The sequence below is a fragment of the Aquarana catesbeiana genome, linkage group LG10 (assembly GCF_042186555.1).
Source record: "Aquarana catesbeiana isolate 2022-GZ linkage group LG10, ASM4218655v1, whole genome shotgun sequence".
Classification (NCBI taxonomy): domain Eukaryota; kingdom Metazoa; phylum Chordata; class Amphibia; order Anura; family Ranidae; genus Aquarana; species Aquarana catesbeiana.
The window spans coordinates 154,779,101-154,799,819 of NC_133333.1; the positions used below are offsets into that span (position 1 = coordinate 154,779,101).

Sequence of the window (20,719 nt, forward strand, 5' to 3'; positions counted from 1 at the left end):
TGGATTTTTGATCTTAATAGGACTATCTCCTTTGAAAAACATACCTCAATGAGGAAGTTTGATGCTATCTGATCTCAATGGCTTGAGTCTATGTCATAAGTATAAATCACTCTGCACCATAAGTATTGCTCTAAATGAATGTATGGCTGTGAGTGACCAAGTATGTACTGTACAGATCCTTTTTTACTTTAGGTGGGCCCTTGGTCACACTTAGTCTATTTTATTTAGTAAGCATTAATTGTTTTTTTATTTATATGCTTTATGCTCCAAGGTTTCGTGTGGGTTGTTCAGGACCTTTTTTTTTTTTTTTTGTATTATTTGTATTATTTGTTGTGTAATATGGGATGTTATTTGTGTTTTGTTGTTTTTAATGTGTCAATGTTAAAAATTTATAAAAATTATCTGATTAAAAAAAAAAAGTGTCCGATCTGTCTGCTGCGATGTCAGTCACGATAAAAATCGCAGATCAACGCCATTATTAATAAAAAAAAAAAAACAAAATAATAAAAAAAATGCCATAAATCAATAACCTATTTTGTAGGCGCTATAACTTTTGTGCAAACCAATCGATATACACTTATTGCAAGATTTTTTTTTTTTTTTTTACCAAAAATATGTAGAAGAATAAATATGGGCCTAAACTGAGAAAAGAATTTTTGTTAAAAAAAATTTGGGATATTTATTATAACAAAAACTAAAAAATATTGTTTTGCTTTTTTTCAAAATTTTCGCTCCTTTTTTTTGTTTATAGCGCAAAAAATAAAAAACGCAGAGGTGATCAAATACCACCAAAAGAAAGCTCTATTTGTGGGGAAAAAAAATGATAAAAATTTAATTTGAGTACAATGTTGCATGACCGCGCAATTGTCATTTAAAATGTTACAGTGCTGAAAGCTGAAAATTGGCCTGGGCAGGAAAGGGGTGAAAGTGCCCTGTATTGAAGTGGTTAAATAGAAAACTACCTTTTTAAATTTTGACTCCAAAAGTATTTTATTAAAATAAATTTGATAAAAATTTTAAAAATCCCATTTTTGAATCAAAGTCAAATTGAAAAAAAAATCATTGATTTTTATCCACCTTGGTCAAAGCCCAAGGACAATAACTATATCACAGCTCACCATTCTTTGGATATGGTGGCAGAATTAGTTTTCTTTGTACAGGCTAAGTATGTTTTCTGCAAGTAAAGAAAAATACCTGTTAATTATGCCAGAAACCCAGTGTGCTTGTAACTTTCTGTGCGCTAATCTGAAATTTCAGACAATGACACTCTTCTATGAACTATAAAACACCTCCCTGGGTGAAGGAGTTGAGGAAAAGGGTGTGTTTGTAGTCTAAATCTTGAAAGCAGCCCAGGGTGTCGCCCTAGGACAGAAAGTGTGTTACTAGAAGGATTACCAGGTGAAAATAAAGGAATAGGAAAAAAATGAAAGAAGAAAACGAAGTATTTACTCCACAGTATTGGTAAGCTGCAGTGTATCAAATGAACTCCATAGGAAAGCCAGACATCGCACAGATAACGTCTGATTGCATGCAACTTTATTAACCAGGACTTGGCACACAGCGTCCACACCTAGGGCTGCCCCCTTTACCCTTTCACCTAATAATGGACCAGATCAAGAGATCTCTATGATAAAGCCCGTATTGGGTGAAACGTTAAGTTGGCCATAGACTGTTCGAATCTCATCTGGTTCAGCAGGGACTGGCTGCGATTCAAGTCGTGTATGGGCAGGCTGATTGTACCCAAATTGACAGACTTGGGTACAAGCAGCCTGTCAGATTTTTCATGCAATTAGACTGCTTTCACACTGGGGAGGGTGTTGACGGTAGAACGCTGCTAGTTTTAGCGGCGGTTTACCGTCAATTTAATGGCGCTATTCGGCCTCTAGCGGGGCGCTTTTAACCCCCGCTAGCGGCAGAATAAAGGGTTAAATGCTTTACAGGCGCTATTTTTAGCCCAAAAGTGCCTGAAAAACACCCCAATGTGAAAGGGGTCTCATTGCCAGCAGCTTTTCACATGACAAGTTATACAAGTGTGAACGGACACACTTTATTGTAAGGCTACTTTCACACCGAGGTGTTTTACAGGCATTTTTGCGCTAAAAATAGCGCCTGTAAACTGCCTCTTCTTCAGCCCCAGTGTGAAAGCCTGAGTGCTTTCACACTGGGGCGGTGCGCTTGCAGGAGGGGAAAAAAAAAGTCCTGCAAGCAGCATCTTTGGGGCGGTGTGGGTGTATACACCACTCCTAAACTGCCCCTGCCATTAAAATCAATGGACAGCGCTGCCAAAGCACCTGCAAAGCGATTTGTCAGTGGCGCTTTTAACCCTTTTATCGGCCGCTAGTGGGGGTTAATATCGCCCTGCTAGCGGCTGAAAAGCGCCGTTTAAACTAGCAGCGCTTTACCGCCAAAGCTTTTGTGGATTCTGGATCTACTGCCCTAAAGTGAGAGAACAATTAGAGCAATGGTGGTCAACTGATCTCTTAGATATTGATTTCCATATTGTAAACATGGAGCACAGCCCCCCCCACTGACTGGAGGTTATTGAGTGTAAAGTATCATCTATAAATGACTCAACACTCTGCGTTGTGCTTGTGACATGTCGTTGTGATATCATTTCCTAAAGAACCAGAATAATCTACTATTTCTTTAGGGTAGCAGCACACTTCTCTATAGTTGGGTGGGGGGAGGGGAGTCTACAGTACAGGTTGTCAATGTGAACTAGTTGGGGGTCTAGAAGACCCCATTAACCGGGTTCTTTAAGAAACAGATTGATTCACCCAATGGATCTGTTGACTGTTAATCCGCTTCATGCGAGTTGGATCCTGTTCAGGTGATCCCATCTGCTCACCTGTATTGTAACACTTAGGCTCCATTCACACTTGTGCGACTTGTCATGCGACTTTGGACACTTAGCCTAGGTTCACACTGGTTGCGTGGAAAACCTTGCCTGTGACTCGCACAGAAATTGCACCGCAATCCTGTGCACATCACATGCAATGTCCGTGCGGTGCGATTTCAGCCATACATTTTGTACAGCTGAAATTGCATCGCATCCACACCAAAATGGTGCAGGATCCTTTTTTTTTCCCCACACCTGAATTGCATTGCATGTGTTAAAGTTGCATGACAAGTCGCACCCCATGTTTTTCAATGACAACCATTCAAATATGTGCAACTTTAGTATCACTTAAAGTCTTGGGATATTTTTGTTTAAAAATAACAAACATATTATACTTGCCTGCTCTGTGAAGAGTAGCCCAGATCCTCCTCTTCTCAGGTTCCCCACCAGTGCTCCTGGCCCCTCCCTCATGCCAAGCACTCCCATAGCAAACAGCTTGCTATGGGGGGCACCTGGGTTGAGTTGCTGCTCTGTGTCCATTCAGACACAGAGCCTTGGCTTGGCCCCACCCCCTCTTCTTTTCTCAGTGGCTCACTGGCTTTGACAGCCCAGGAGTCAGTGGTGCCCCGCTGCTGTCTCAGCCAATGAGGAGGGAGAGTCCCAGACTGCCGATTCTCTTGTGCACATCGCTGGATCGAGATGGAGCTCAGGTAAGTATTAGAGGGGCTGAGGGGGGCTGCTGCATGCAGATGGCGTTTTTATCTTAATGCATAGAATGTATTAAGGTAAAAATCCTTCTGCCTTTACAATCACTTTAAGGTCCCAGCGACTTTAAAAAGATTCCTTTGGTCCGACTTTCATGTGACATGAGTGCCATGGACTGCAATGTAAACCCTCAAAAGTCTCATCTGAATGTTATAAATGCAACAGTTGTCCATTATCACTAGTCGCATCAAAGTTGCACCCATCCAAAGTTGTATCAAAGTTGTACTCCTGAGTAGCACAAGTGTCAATGGAGCCTAAATGGAATCTGTCAAGACACAGATATTTGAGCAGCCATTGCTTTTATTCTAGTCTGCATGTTCCAGGGCTGTCATGCTCTTTATTAAATGAGTAACTAAACCTGTAGCAAGCATTTGTCAGGTGTCAGGAAGGGAGATTTTATGTGGGCAGAAATATGTAATATGTATCTAATCAATGGTCTGTTTTAGGGCTCTTTCACACATGCTTGTCCGTTTTCACACATGCTTGTCCGCTTGCTCAACAGGAATTGCTCCGTTGATCCCCACTGAGCAGGCGGATGACAGGTCCGTCTCTGCTCACTGTGAAGGGACAGACCTGTCAGAGCCCCGTTCTCCTCTATAGGGAGATCAGATGAAAATTGATCTGCCTGTCCATTTTCATCCGATCCGCCAGACTGATGGAAAATAGGGTTTCCATCCGTCTGGATTTAGCGGATTGGATGTCAGTGGACATGTCACCGCTGACATCCATCGCTCCATAGAGGTGTCTGCCTGAAAAACTGACAGGCGAGCCTAAACGGTCAGCATGTGTGAAAGGATCCTTAGGGCTCTTTCACATGGACTGTCCGATCAGGTCTGCCTGTCCGTGTCCGCTCTGCACAGTGTAGTGGATAGGACCTGTCATCCTCCTGTTCAGCGGGGATTAGTTTAGCAAGCGAAGTCCGCAAAATGGAGGCGCCCGTGTGAAAGAGTCCTTAAGGAGTTGTAAAGTCTCAAGGTTTTTCAACTACCTTGTCTGTTAGTAGAGCACCTCCATATCCTATGAATGATCATTCCCTTTTCTTGTTGTCATCATATTTTTTGCAGTAACTTTACATGTGAGCCTCATACATTTTCCAGCATGCTGGATGCACTAGCTTGTCAATATTTTTTTTGCGTCTTAATTATTAATCATGCAATAAACTATCGGATGCTTCAACCAAAACTTGGAACTGTCCCGTAGTTAAATCCTGTAATGTAATCCAGTGTAGCTGTTCTATCAGTACAGATCAGTATATGGATCCCTTAATTATTGAAACCTACATTTACTATGACCTCCATCCCCCGGAGAACTACTGTTCACAAGATGCCCTTTCATCCCTTGGAGAGCCCAATGTACCATATGGCATAAAAGATCCCCCTGGTCCTGTCCATAGTTATGTAATTAGTACTCACTGTATGCATCCATAGTCGGGAGTCAGTAGACAGGTCCTCTTCACTGATCATGGAGTACTTTTTCCTTTTTCTTTTTATTATAATTCCATGTGAAGTGGTTGGATCTGTTAGGCAGACATAGCTTTTTATTTAGACACAGATAGTGTTTATCTGTCAGCTCCAAGAGTTCAGAGTCCAGTATTCAGAATGTACTATAATGACAGGCTGCTAGCTGATTGGCCCAGCCCAGGGGACAATCCCCTTCTCAACCACCTTGGGGAGGGGACTGGGTGTCAGGACTTGCTTCTCACGCCACTAATCTTGCTGAGCTGTGCACAAATGCAAATCAGGCATTCGCCTTTTGTCCCCTGTCTGCCAGGGGGGGCATTACCTCTGAGTGCTGCCAGAATGATAATTAAAGTGTTGCTGTTAATCCCTTTGTGGAAAACCAGGACAAATCCTTCTAGAAGTTAAATTGGCATCAGCGGTAAAAGAGTATTGTGAGGCTCCCTATTGCTAAGTTGTGCTGTCCTTGTACATTTTTTAAATCTAAAGTAGAACTCCGTTTTACATGTAAAAGAAAAATATTTGACATGGAATAGATACATTTTAATAATGGGATACTTTTCAATTGGCCATGTTAAAAAAAAAAAAAAAAAGTAAGTAGTTATGTTTATGTGCAACAAATTAGTGAATATTTACATAATCATGTGCAAAACCATTACACAGAGCAGGTAAGTATAACATGTTTATTATAGTAACCACTTCCCCTCCAGCGATGTACCGTATGTCACTGGACTTTCGGGGGTTATACTGGGATGATGCCTGCTACTGCAAGCATCATCCCAGTTCAGATTTTTCAGAGCTGGTGGTCGCTCTCTAGTCACTCGATTGCTATTACAAGCAGCATAAGGGGATGTGCCCCTCCCCTGCAGGCCCCCCCCACCTGTCGCCTTCCACATCTCTTTTAGGGCTCTCCCGTCCCACCGGGAGACCCGAGGGACCAGCCGGCACGTCTGCCAGCTGGCCAAACAGCCAAGAAAAGCCAAGATCAGCTTTGATTGGCTGTTCATAGCAGTAAACCAAAAGCAATGATATGACATCACTTCCGGTTTACTCAGAAACAATCTGCCCCATTTTAAAAAAATCGAAAGCATTAAAAAAAAATGGTCTTGGTATTTTGAATGCTTCTAAGTGCAAAGGAGAAATTTGAAGTCTTATAGACCCCAAATCTCTCCATAAAAAGTACCTGCCACAAGGATGTTTACATTCCTTGTGACAGCAATAAAAGTGATAAAAAAAAATGAAAGCAACAGTGTAAAAATAAATTAGTGATTAAAAACAAACATTAATTAAAGTGCCCCCGTGCTCGTGCGCAAAGGCGAATGTATGCATTGGTCCCACACACATGCAAACAGCGACCCTAACACACGTGAGGTGTCATTGCAAACTTCAGATCTTGGGCAGTATTTCTAGCACCAGACCTCCTCTTTAAATCTAAAGTGGTAGCTTGTACATCATCGCTTATGGATAATAAAATTTACATTAATAGTTGGCGCTGCATGGGTGTGCGCATTTTTAGAGCGTGACATGCTTGGTATCTGTTTTGTCGGCGTAACATCATCTTTTATATTTTACAAATAAAGAACGGTTATGTATTGTGTTTTTTTGCATTAAAACTTCAAAAAGTGTATTCTTTTACAAAAACCGTATGACATAAAAAATTGCAAAACCCACCAATTTATTCTCCACTGCCTCTGCTTTAAAAAAATGATATATAATTTTGGGGGCTCTAAGTAATGTAAGTAATGTTCTAGCAAAAAGTACTGATTGTTACATGTGAACAAAAAGTGCCAGAAAAGGTCCAGAATGGAGGTGGTTAAAAAAAAAAAATCTAGTATCGCTTGAAGGTCATGCATGTGTACTATAGGAGATGCAGGGTGTTGTCGCAGAACTCTGACTTGTATATTGAGCATGTTGATCTGCAGGCCCCAGTCCTGGGGCAATCAGGAGGATCAGAGTTGTGTGCAGGACCCATACACAGTGTCAGCTTTGAGTTCCTTGGGAATCTTTTAGATTTGATAGATACTTTAATGCAGCAGTTTTGAGCTTGCTGGGGCAATCCTGTCTGATGAACTTCTCTTTTGCATTCATCAAGCGAGAGAAGTTTGCTCGAAGTACAAAAATTTATTCTAAATTGCCACAGTGACCTTAACATTACATTTGAGAAATAATTGAACCATCTTTAAAATTTTCTTTCCTAGGCTTTCGGCAGACAGCTGGTATCTGCACAGCGCAGTTGGTCTGTTATCACAAGGAGAGCAGCAAGCACAACATTTAAGGTGAGCAACTTCTATCCACACAGGATATTGTCCTGACAATGCATTCCAGGAAACACTGGCACGATAAAGAAGATAAAAACTGAATGTTCAGTCAGTGGATTTAATCTGAAATGTACACAACTTTTCCAAAAGGTTGATTAAAGCAGAACTAAACTGTATGTGTGTGCCAAACCATGTGCAAAGGTACTCAGATACAGATTGCTCAATCAATCCCCTGAGGACGTGGCTTTGCCCAAAACGCGTCAGGCGGAGCTACGTGCTGACATCACGACACCACTTCTGGTTACGGAACCAGTGGCCATCTTTTGACATTCATTGCCTTTAGTGATTCCTGGTGCCATGAGGTGTCGCAGCCTGAAAACCTCATAACACCAGTGGAGCTGAGCTACTATCTGTGTACATGCATTGCTTGCTGCATCCACCGTGCAGCTTAAAGGTTGGTGAGTGTAAAGGGGTGCTGGTTGTGGACACTCCTAGTGCTGCATATTCCCTGGGTGGTGGAATACAAAAACCAAGACACAATTGTTGTAATCAGTATTTTATTGATTTCTTTGCTTGAAGATCACACATCAACACTGTTTCACTTGGGTGGAAGAAAATTGCTGGATATTATATTATTACACAGAGCACCTGTCACTCCCCAGGGACATAAACACGGCCCTCTGCGCGGATGTATGAGCCTATTCGCCTGTGTTTACAGTTTACTTTCTTTCGCTGTAAAGCAGTCACAGCCAGAGTAGAAAAGCCTGTCCCCTTCCAGAATGCTGCAGTGAAGGACTCTTGCTCCATGTATGGTCTGGCACATCCCCTACTGTTTCAGATGGCGTTCTCCAATCAGCAGGGAGCAATGTATGCAAATTTCCCCCTGTTTTGTCTCTTTAAACACACTGCAAGTACAGAAAAATACTTGTTTATCCCCCAAAAATCCAGTGTGCTCCTAAGGTCCTGTGTGAGCTGACAACACAGTGCAGTAGAAAGCAAAGCCAAGCCGCTCCGGGTGAGAGATATCCCATGATTATGACTAAGCGAATTCCAATTTGTGAAACGCGTTAATCTCTGCCAGGTCTGCATTGATGTCATGATGTCGATGTTGTCTGATGATTTTTATCTTTAATAAAGTCTTCACTTTTGCTTTAAACCTGTGAGTGCGGTCAAACCTTTTCCTGTTTCAGTGACAACACAGTGACCTGCTGCACAGAAACCAGTGCTATCAGCTCTGCCCAGTTAGTCCGTTGGACCACAAAACACCTTTTGCATATGTCATGGAGATGAAAAGAGGGGGAGGTGTTCTGTATTCTAATACAGAACACCTCCCCCACTCCTCATCTGAAATACCAGCAGACACAAAACATAGGGAAATTAGTAATGAATATGTTTTTTATTTTGCCCTGTCATACACTTAAAATATAGAGTGAGAGTAAAGATTAGAAGTTAGGATTAGGTGAAGGGTTAATTCTAGCATTTCTAAACCCAAAATCAAAAATGTAATATTTTACTAATCCTTAGATGTCATGGAACAATAGTTTTTTTTTTTTTTTTTTTTTTTTTTTTTTTTTTCCTTTTATGTACGCCTGGTGATCCAGCCAGTAACACACTTCTGTCTTAATTCAAGGGTTAAGCTGGCCATACATGGATCGAAGTTCGGGTAGTTCAGTGGGGACTGATCCATGTATGGGCAGACTGTTTGTACCCAAGTTGATCGATCGATCAGCTTGGGTACAACCAGCATTTCTCTACATAGGGTTACTGCCATCAGCTATAGCTACAAGCATTAACCATTGTATTCTGTCATCTGGGAATGCTTACCGCACCCCTTGCTGGCAGGCATTAACAGTCAGTGTTGATGGGGGAATCGAGTGTATTCCTTTTCTGCCACCTGTGGTGAATGAAAGAGAATTATGTAATCTATGGCCAGCCTAAAAGATAGGTTAGAGGTAAGAGATATTTATGCCAAGCTATACATTCAACTGTGGCAACAGACATATACATGTGCCTAGTCTTGTTACATTTCTAGTCCCTGAGTAGTTTTTGCAGTGTACATACTTAAACAGTCAGTTAGGATTTCCTGGCCCAGCACACTGCTAAGGGATGCTCGGGCCAAGGGCCAGAGGTTTTCTGCAGATCTCTCTTCAATTTGAAAGAAAGAAATGAAGGGTCTATCATTTTTTATCATAGGTGTATTTTAAATGATAGAGACAGAATATCAACCAAAAATCCAGAAAAAACACATAAAGCAAATGCTATAAAATGCTATAAATGAAGTTGCAGTTCAGTGAGTAAAATATGTTTTTGATCCCCAAGCAAAACATGACTTAGTACTTGGTGGATAAACCCTTGTTGGCAAGCACAGAGGTAAAACATTTCTTGTAGTTGGTGACCAGGTTTGCACACATCTCAGGAGGGATTTTGGTCCTCTCTTCTTTACAGATCTTCTCTAAATCCTTAAGGTTTCTTGGCTGTCTCTTGGCAACTCAAAGTTTCAGCTCCCTCCATCCATTTTTTTTTTTTTTATAGGATTAGGGTCTGGAAACTGACTAGGCCACTCCATGACATCTCAGGAGGGATTTCAACTCCCTCCATAAATTTTCTATAGAATTAAGATCTGGAAACTGACTAGGCCACTCCATGACCTTAATACGCTTCTTCTTGAGCCACTTCTTTGTTGCCTTGGCAGTATGTTTTGGGTGATTGTCATGCTGGAAGACTCATCCATGGCCCATCTTCAGTGTTCTGGCCAAGGAAACAAGTTCTCATCCAAGATTTTACAATACACTGCCCCGTCCATTAGCCCCTCAATACGGCAAAGTTGGCCAGTATCATTAGCAGAGAAACAGCCCCAAAGCATAATGTTTCCACCTCCGTGCTTGAATGTAGGGATGGTGTTCTTAGGGTCATAGTCAGCATTTTTCTTCTGCCAAACACGGCGAGTCGAGTTAATGCCAAAGAGCTCAATTTTGGTCTCATCTGACCAAAGCACCTTCTCCCAATCCTTCTCTGAATCATTCAGATGTTCGTTGGCATTACTGTACATGCGCCTTCTTGGGGAGGGCGATTTGCTGTATTTGGAGGGAAAAAAAATGCTGACCAGGGGCAGACGGACCATTTGGGCACTCGGGCACTGACCGAGGGCCCGGGGTCAGGGGGGCTCCATGAGCGGTTCAGTCTGCCTCTGGATGTGCCCACAGCTTATCATGCAGGATAGGGGAAGTTTATGCACCACGGAGGTAGTGAGCTATGTCATCCCTGCCTGCAGTTGATGCGGCTATATGAGAGGACTCAGGTGCTGGCCGGTATTACAGCGCGATCATGGAGCCATGAGGAGGATAGCAGTGACAGGTGTTCCAGCCACCTCTCCTCCTGGGGAATTCAGCAGAGGGGCAGGGCCACAGTATACATCCATGCCGCGGGGGAAAGCCAGTGAGAGAGCTGAAGGCTACAGAGTGGAGTCATGTCAGAGATAGCCACCTGACCTGCCTTGTGTGCAGCAGCAGGTCAGTGTGTACTCACAGCAGTTTAGTGTGTCTATGATCACCAGCCAGGCTGACTGAGAGTTCCTTCTTGCCCAGTGCCTGTCTACCAGGAGCTATTCCCTAGTACACTGATATCTGTACACTGAGGGCTACTCAGTGTACAGATATCAGTGTTGTATATAAGGAATAGCTCTCAGTATATAGATATCAGTGTTAGAGAAAAGCACTCAGTGTATAGAAGTTAGTTATATATAGGGAAAAGCACTTGGTGATCTTCCCTATGTGTTACACTGACATCTATACACTGAGTGCTTTTCCCTAACACTGATATCTATATACTGAGAGCTATTCCTTATATACAACACTGATATCTGTATACTTTGCCGGAAAGAACAGTCAGTGAGAATAATGTTCCTTACATTGGTGGTCAGCAGAAAGAATGTTCCTTACATTGGTGGTCAGCAGAAAGAATGTTCCTTACATTGGTGGTCAGCGGAAAGAATGTTCCTTACATTGGTGGTCAGCGGGAAGAATGTTCCTTACATTGGTGGTCAGTGGGAACAATGCCCCTTACATTGGTGGTCAGGGAGAATAATGTTTCTTACATTGGTCGTCAGAGAGAATAATGTTTCTTACATTGGTGGTCAACAGGAAGAATGCTCCTTACATTGGTGGCCTGTAGAAAGAATGTCCCTTACCATGGTGGTCAGTGGGAACAATGCCCCTTACATTGGTGGTCAGGGAGAATAATGTTTCTTACATTGGCCGTCAGAGAGAATAATGTTTCTTACATTGGTGGTCAACAGGAAGAATGCTCCTTACATTGGTGGCCTGTAGAAAGAATGTCCCTTACCATGGTGGTCAGTGGGAACAATGCCCCTTACATTGGTGGTCAGGGAGAATAATGTTTCTTACATTGGTCGTCAGAGAGAATAATGTTTCTTACATTGGTGGTCAACAGGAAGAATGCTCCTTACATTGGTGGCCTGTAGAAAGAATGTCCCTTACCATGGTGGTCAGTGGGAACAATGCCCCTTACATTGGTGGTCAGTGAAAATGATATAAAGTAAAGAAAAATTATTTTTAAAAAATGTAAAGCACACCCGTGGCCCCCGCACACGCTCTATATGAAAAGCTTTATGTAGGACAAGCACATGTATGTAAACAATAATAGTGCCACACATGTATGGTATTGTTGGGAACCTTGGAGTAAAAGCAATTCTAGGGCCATAATTTTGTAACAGAGCTTTTTATTTTTTGTATATTTTTTATCAAACTGTTCAGCTAAGAAGACACTTGTTGCACCTGTTATATTGTGTTAATTTATGAAAGCCTTAATTTTGGAAATGTACAATTGTTGCACTTCCTTTTAATGTAAGTTTATTTTTCTTTATATTCTATAATAAACATTTATTTTGAACATAGTGCAGAGAAATTCTGTGACGAACGCATATAGCGTGGGCAGTGCCATATTTAGGTGGGGATTTGTGTGGGTGTGACTTGAGTGTTGGCGGGAACACGTGGGCGGGGACAGGGGGCCCCAGGATCTCCTATTGCAGGGGGCGCCATGAGTTGTCAGTCCACCCCTGATGCTGGCTATGACCCTAAGAACACTATCTCTACAGTCAAGCACAGAGGTGGAAACATTTATGCTTTCGGGATGTTTCTCTGCTAAAGGTGCAGACTGACTTTGCTGCATTGGGGGGAAAATTATTGGGGCCATGTATTGTTTGATCTTGGATCAGAGCCTTCTTCCCTAAGCTAGAACACTGAAGACGGGTCACGGATGGGTCTTTCAGCATGACAATGACCCAAAACATACCGCCAAGGCAACAAAGGAGTGGCTCAAGAAGAAGCACATTAAGGTCATGGAGTGGCCTAGTCAGTTTAGGACCTTAATTTTATGGAGGGAGCTGAAATCTCTCCTGAGATATGTGCAAACCTGGCAACCAACATAAAAAAGGCCAACAAGCTCTGTGCTTGCCAACAAGGGTTTCACTACCAAGTACTAAGTCCTGTTTTGCTTGGGGATCAAATACCCTCATACTTATTTTACTCACTGAACTGCAACTCAATTTATAACATTTGTATCATGTGTTTTTTTTTTTCTGGATTTTTGGTCAATATTCTGTCTCTTATTATTATTTAAAATACACCTATGATAAAAATTATAGACCCTTCATTTCTTTGTAAGTGGGAAAATTTACACAATCATTTATTATTTCCCCACTGTAAAGGCCATGAATCATGTTATTCATTGTCAATATGGCTCATAAATGAAGACAGTTGTAGTTTTGGGCATATTGGCTACCTGGATCCAGAGCTGAATTTTTCTTTTTTCCAATCAGCCTGGCACATATGTGGCTATTTTTTTTTCTCTGATGTACACTATGCTGGCCATGTGACTGTACATTACCATAATACCATAGTATGCCCTAGATTGGTAGACACTACAGAATCTACACCCTTGTTTTTTCCACCCACAGGCTTCAGACCTGCAAATAGAGTTGAACAAACACCCCAAAGAGAAGCCTCATGTTTCGACCTTGGTATTCGGGAAGACTTTTACTGATCATATGCTTACAATCGAATGGACCAATGACAAGGGTTGGGGCAAGCCACACGTTAAACCATTTCAGAACCTTTCCCTCCACCCTGCCAGTTCTGCTCTGCACTACTCTATAGAGGTAAGTCTGTGCATAATATTTACTGTATATGTAGCCTGACTGCTTTACAGTAATAAATTAGGAGGGTTGAGTTGGGTTTTAAGTTGCATATTTTAGTGCAGCTACTTGCTTGCAGTACACTGCTTCTGCAGCTGGTACTAATAGGTTTGTGGAGAGTTTTGCTAAATGTTTATATGTTTTTAAAGCTGGTCATACACTAGTAGCTTTTTGAATGAACATTCGTACAAAATTTTCATCAGTATATTGGATGACTTGATGAATGTTGTTTTGAAAGTACCTCAAAAATGGTTTGCATTTAAAGTGATTGTAAAGGCACAATTTTTCTATTAAAATAACAAACATGTTATACTACCTGCTCTGTGCAGTGGTTTTGCACAGAGCAGCCCCAATCCCCCTCTTCTGGGGTTCCCCACTGGCACTCTGGGCTCCCGCACACGGAGTGCCCCCATAGCTAGCTGCTTGCTATGGGGGGCACCTGTGCATGCTCACTCCCAAGCCGGCTCTTCGTGTCTATAAGACGCACAGAGCGCGGCTTGTCCCTGCTCCCCCTACTCCCTTTTCACTGCTGTGGTTGACAGCAGCAGGAGCCGATGGCTCCCATTGCTGTGTCTCAGCCAGTGAGGAGAGAGAGAGCCGAGAGATCCTCAGCTCCTGTGCACATCGCTAGATCGAGATCAGGCTCAGGTAAGAAATCCACATTCCTTGTTAGAAATGTGTTCATTGGTTGCTGAACAAGCAGCTGGTGTTGGGGCGTGACATGAACAAACACGCTAATTGAGCGCGTTTCAATCCCCGGGCTCTAGCAAGACAGGCAGCAGTAGCGTGGCAGGCTCCTGACAGACAGAGATATGTCCACACGCCACTGCACAGCTGAACATCCACTCGGCGGTGGAAAGAGCCAGGTAAATGGGCTCAGAGCCTACCTCACTGCGCAGAGCATAGACCCCAGGTGTACGGCAAAAAGGACGCTGGTCCAGGAGGGAAAGAAGCACAGCTCCTCTGACCTTAAGGGAGGACCGAGGATGGCTGGATACGATCCCCCCGCACAGGGCCGAGGAGCGGCTGGCCTAGGGAGAGGTAATATAACACCTGGTCATGGCCATTCACCCCTAAGCCTAAAGCAATGCCTTACAATCCCAGAGGTGTATCTACTAAGAGAGGGCGGGGGTCCCATGGCCCACGCTTGGGTGGCTGCTGATTCGGATGAGGAACATGCAGGAGCAGATTTGGGTCTTCATGAGGTGGTAGGAACCCCAGGAGGGGAGCTGAATCTGCGGAAAATGCGTGTCTGGGAGGAAAAAATGGTACTACAGAGCCCAGCAGTGAACGTGCACTGACCGGCGGAGGTAGTGTGACTAAATCAGGGACAGCCTCTGCAGGCAAGGTGCAGTATGCTAACTCTTTGAATTGTGACCCTAATACTGAACCAATTATATCTCAACCAGAGTTTATAGTTCATTGGGATTTAAGAGAACACTTAAGAGCACTCCCAACAAAGAATGATATTCAGTTACTTATAACTGCGGTTGAAACATCATGTAAACAGGCTGTGGAGGGGTTAAGGGGGGATATAGGAGCACTGTCACACAGAGTGGAAGAAATGGAGACGGGTCAGGAGGATATTAGACAGGCTGTGGTCGATATTCAAGATATGACAAAAAATCATGAAGAAGTGTTGAACTCCTCTGTTGGATCAGATGGAAAATCATGAAAATAGAGACAATAGGCAGAATGTACTTATAAGGGCCTGCCTGAAATAAAACAACATACTGAACTGCTCCCTAAAGTGATCAGTCTTTTCCAGTCAATTCTGGGGACATCTGCACCGAATAAGATTGAAATAGACAGAGTGCACAGTGCTCTTCTCCTAACCCCCCAAATTGCAGAGAAACCAAGAGATGTCATTTGTAAAATGCACAGATATCCAGTAAAAGAAGCTATTATGAAAGCAGTCCGTAATAGATCCATGGTTGATTTTGAAGGTGCACAAATAGCTTTGTTCCCAGATCTATCACATAGAACACTTATGCAAATAAGAATGAATAAACCTCTGCTGGAAGGCTTACGGGCAGTTGATGTCAAATATCATTGGGGGTATCCCTTTAAGGTTATAGTAACACGGAATAGGAAAACAGCAACACTTCAAAGTAAAGATGATCTGAAGCATTTCATAGAAGTGCTGGAGCTACCTCAGGTGGATTTTCCAGACTGGAGATTGAATAACTGTAAATCACCATTACAACAATCAGAAAGATGGCAACAGGTGCCAGTTAAAGGCCAACGGGAAAATCATCTGGAAAGCTAGGATTATAACTTAGCCCTAAAGGGAAATACCTGAATAGGGTATAAGCTGAATGTGAGGTTAATAGGAAAGAAGCTAACTGCCTAGAGTAAGAATGGGAAGAAGGAATTGTGTAGATTGTAAAGATATGGTTGGTGAGGGGGGAAGGAGAGGGATATTTTTTTTCCTCTCTCTCTCCCCTCCTCTCCTTTATCTTTATTGAATCCCTGATACAAAATGTTGAAGTACTGTGAATTAATAATGCTATAGGATAATAAATGGAAGTCCGGGGAGCACAAGGTGCTCTGTTCATGTTTTTAATAATTTCTCCCCATATAGGTCCCGAGACAAGGGACTTTGCTTTCTGCCAAGAGGTAGAAGGGAAGGGGACCACCCCTGCCAGGACTCGTCTTCCCCTTAGGGGGTGTTTTGTACACAGTGGTATACTATGTTATTTGTTGTGGAAGTCTTTTGTCATAGTTTGTGGGTTTTTTTTTTTTCCAGTCTCGGGTGCACCCAAGGGAGAAAACTCGGTTGGTACAAACGTCGACCGAGTTCAACAGCACAATAAGAGACTCATGCAACTATATGTATAGAGATAATGACAGGTAGAATAAAGATTGTATCATATAATGTGAGAGGGCTTTGTTCATCTGGTAAGAGGGGCCATCTGGCACGAACTGCGTCATATGAAAGCAGAGATAGTGTTTTTGCAAGAGACGCACTTCGTGACAGGGTTGGCTCCCTGTATGCCTCTTTTTCCATATAATCAATGGTTCCATGCACCATCACCAGTTCCAAGAGCTAGAGGAGTTACAATAGCTATCCATAAATCAGGCCCCTTGGTACCCACAGAAATACGAGTAGACCCTGAGGGTCATTTTCTCTTTGTTAAGGGTAAGATCCAAGGCCAGTGTTACACCTTTGCTACTATATATGCCTACAATAATCATACTGTTACATTTCTATCGAAAACTTTACATATTTTGAGGAAGTTTAGGGAAGGTTTTTTGGTTGTGGGAGTGGACTTTAATATTACTTTGGATCCTAGTTTGGATACCTCTTCGGGGAAAACCTTTTTGTCCCATGGAGCTTTAAGGCATGTCAAGCAGTGCCTTCGCTCTCTGCATTTGATGGACATTTGGAGGGTGCTGCATGAGCAAGACAGGGATTTCAGTTATTATTCCAAAACACATAACGCATATTCAAGGATTGACTTGTTGATGGTAGATCAGTATTACATGAATTATGTGTGCTCATCGACTATCGAGTCAATCACTATATCAGACCATGCTCCAATAAGCTTAACGATTTGTTCGACATCTGTTGGTAGTATGGAACGAATATGGCGTTTGAATGAATCTATTTTGGATGATAAGCAGAATGCGGAGTCCCTGTCTCTCACATTTTCATCCTATTTTGAAATTGATACATCTGAAGAGGTATCTGATCAAGTGGTATGGGAAGGTCATAAGGCGGTTATTAGAGGGGAATTGATTTCAATGGGCACGCATATTAGAAATGAGAGACAGAGGCAAATGGTAGAGCTTTTGGTGGAAATGCATAAACTTGAAATTAAACATAAGGTCCATTTAAATCCCGGGCATGTGCAGAGACGGAGAAATTGTGGGTCGACCTGAAGCAGTTTCTTGATCGGAAAGTTCAAAATAAGCATAGGTATTTCGCCCACCGCTTTTATGAACAGGGGAATAAGGGTGGGAAGTTACTGGCCAGACAACTAAAGGAACAACAAGATTTACTCCATGTTCACACTTTAAAGGTACGCGACAAACAGATAGTGGATTCACAAGCAATAGCAGCTGAATTCAACAGCTTCTATAGGTCTTTGTACAATATAGATCCAGTTTCTACAGGAGCTGCAAAGGATGGATGTACAGATAGAATTCAGGAATATCTTAAGGCCTCAGATCTGCATCCAGCCCTTGAAGAAATGGAAAGAGCAATCTCTATGGAGGAGCTGGGTGGAGTGATTGCTGCTTTGCCAATGAGTAAAAGCCTGGGACCAGATGGTTTCACAAGTATGTACTATAAAAAATTTTCCTCAATTTTACTGGCCCCTCTTTGTAGGTACCTTAATTCCATTTCAGTTTCAAATCCATTGCCCCCAGAGGCATTGCTGGCTCATGTGACAGTTCTCCCGAAAACCGGGGAAGGACCCTCAGCTTTGTGCCAGCTATAGACCCATCTCCCTCCTTAACTCTGACACTAAGCTGTTGGCTAAGATTCTTGCCCTTAGATTACAAGATCATATAGTAAAACTGATTCACCCAGACCAAACGGGCTTTATGAAAGGTCGAGAGGCTAGAGATAACATTAGCTGAGCCTTACATGTATTGCACTGGATGCATAATGGACCGAATCAGACCCCGAGTGTAGTAATTTCAATGGATGCTGAAAAAGCATTTGATAGGGTAAGGTGAGAGTTTATGGTCAGAGTTTTGAGGGATATGGGCCTGAGAGAACGGATAATGGGTTGGGTGATGGCACTATACGCGGGTCTCAGAGCAAGGGTAAAAGTTAATGGTAGATTATCAGATTTTTTTTGAGATACGGAACAGGACTAGGCAGGGTTGCCCACTATCGCCATTATTATTCGCTATAGTGCTGGAGCCCTTTCTGCGAACGATTAGGGGAAATAGGAAGATCAGGGGGATCTGTATTGGATCAATAGAACACAAGATCTCAGATTACGCTGATGATTTATTGTTATAGCTTTCCTCCCCTCAAGAATCCCTTACTGAATTGGTGTTGGATACAAAACCAAACCAACTTATTTCTAACTTTAAAATAAACATTGAGAAGTCGGTACTGATCCCGAGCCATGTCCCTTCAGGGATGCCAGCCACCCTGCAACAATCTTTACCTATTGTTTGGCGTTTTGATTCTATATCCTATCTGGGGATTTATATCTCTCCGGATGCAAAACGCCTATATGACCTAAACTTTGGACCCTTGGTGGTATCTATTTTAAAGGACTTGCAGAGATGGAAAAGTTATACTCTGACGTGGTTCGGCAGGGTAAATGCTCTTAAAATGAGTATAATTCCTAGAATTATTTACGCTTTACATACAGTACCTATAGCACTCCCACAGATATTCCTTAAACCGATATGAAGGGCCTTTACAACATTTGTGTGGGAAGATCGGCACCCAAGGCTGGCATATGAGATTTTGAGGAGACCTAAACGGGAGGGGGGACTGGAGCTTCCGGATATAGCGACATACTACAGAGCCATGGCCCTGGTGCGTATTATGAACTGGTGTCATGATTCTGTCAGCAAACTTTGGGTGCCTTTGGAAAAGACATTAGCAGGTAGGAACCTGGCGGAAGCCCCATGGATCCCGGCTTCCTATAGGGGTTTATTGGAATGGGTATCACTATTAACAAGAACAACACTATCCATATGAGAATGAATAATACTGGAAAGTTTGCCTCCCCAATATCTCCTATGACACAGTTGGAGGGATTCCCCTGGTTTCCCCCAGGGGAGGAGAAGCGAAGTTTAGATCGATGAGGAATGGGTGAAAACGGCAGTTGTGCAGGAGTAGCCCCACAGGGCAAACTGTTACCCTTGGCAGAGTTAATTTTGACCCTAGGAGAAATTCCAATGGCCATATGGAGATACCGTCAAATGGCGGATTTGTTTAATAAGTGGAAGCATCAGATAAGGCCAGCGAACTCGCTTACTACTTTTGAATTATGGTGTGCCAATATACCAGAGTTGGCCACATGTTGTCCTGAATGTATAAATTAGTTCTGAGTGCCCAGTGTACAACAATTCCCTACTTTATTAGAGAATGGGAAAGAGAGATGGGCCATAATTTTACATCTGAACAAATTCAAAGATTGATTAGGGCAACACATCATACTTCAGTAAATTCCCATATACAGGAAATGTCATATACATTTTTGACAAGATGGTACCGTACACCAGTTAGGGTGGCGCAGATGCTAATTGCTGAAGGGGATGTAACCAAGGGGGTTCATTTCTTAATTTATTGTGGTTTTGCCAAAAGATTAAAGCATTCTGGGAGGCAATAGCACCATGGAAAACATAACGCTAATGCCGCGTACACACGATCGGACTTCACAGCATACTTGGTCCGGCGTACCGGACTCCGTCGGACAATTCGATCGTGTGTGGGCTCCAGCGGACTTTGTTTTCTCAAAAGTTTGACGGACTTAGGTTTGAAACATGTTTCAAATCTTTCCGACGGACTCGAGTCCGGTCGAAAAGTCTGCTCGTCTGTATGCTAGTCCGACGGACAAAAAACGACGCTAGGGCAGCTATTGGCTACTGGCTATGAACTTCCTCGTTTTAGTCCGATCATACGTCATCACGTATGAATCTGTCGGACTTTGGTTGATCGTGTGTAGGCAAGTCCGTTCATTCGGAAAGTCCGTCGTAAAGTCCATTGAAAAGTCCGCCAGACAAAGTCTGCCATAAAGTCCGCTCGTGTGTACGCGGCATTAGACCTATAGAATTCTCCCCATTATGCCCTGTACACACAGTTGGACTTTTCGACGGAAAATGTGCGATCGGAGCTTGTTGTCGGAAATTCTGACCATGTGTAGGCTCCTTCGGACTTTTTCCATTGGAATTTCTGACACACAAAGCTTGAGGGCTGGATCTAAAATTTTCCGACAACAAAATCCGTTTGCGTAAATTCTGATCGTGCGTAGACAATTCCGACGCACAAAGTGCCACACATGATCAGAATCAAGAAGAAGAGCAGCACTGGCTATTGAACTTCATTTTTCTTGGCTCTTCGTACGTGTTGTACGTCACCGCGTTCTTGACGTTCGGAATTTCCGACCAACTTTGTGTGACCGTGTGTATGCAAGACAAGTTTGAGCCAACATCCGTCGGAAAAAATCTGATGGATTTTGTTGTCGGAATGTGCGATCGTGTGTACAGGGCA

At 42.8% G+C, this 20,719-nt stretch overlaps 1 protein-coding gene and 1 long non-coding RNA gene across 2 annotated transcripts in view; one reads left to right on the forward strand and one right to left on the reverse strand.

Moving 5' to 3' along the window:
* Positions 1–5,223, reverse strand: part of LOC141110958 (uncharacterized) — a 72,709-nt gene extending 67,486 nt beyond the window's left edge. The window contains exon 1 of the long non-coding RNA XR_012236355.1: positions 5,017–5,223. This is a non-coding gene — a long non-coding RNA (uncharacterized lncRNA). The remainder of the gene's footprint in view (positions 1–5,016) is intronic.
* The window catches only part of LOC141110956 (branched-chain-amino-acid aminotransferase, cytosolic-like), a 102,074-nt gene that overhangs the window by 34,463 nt on the left and 46,892 nt on the right, over positions 1–20,719 (forward strand). Inside the window, exons 2-3 of the mRNA XM_073602776.1 lie at positions 7,260–7,337; positions 13,294–13,494. Coding sequence (XP_073458877.1) covers positions 7,260–7,337; positions 13,294–13,494 — 279 coding nt within the window. The remainder of the gene's footprint in view (positions 1–7,259; positions 7,338–13,293; positions 13,495–20,719) is intronic.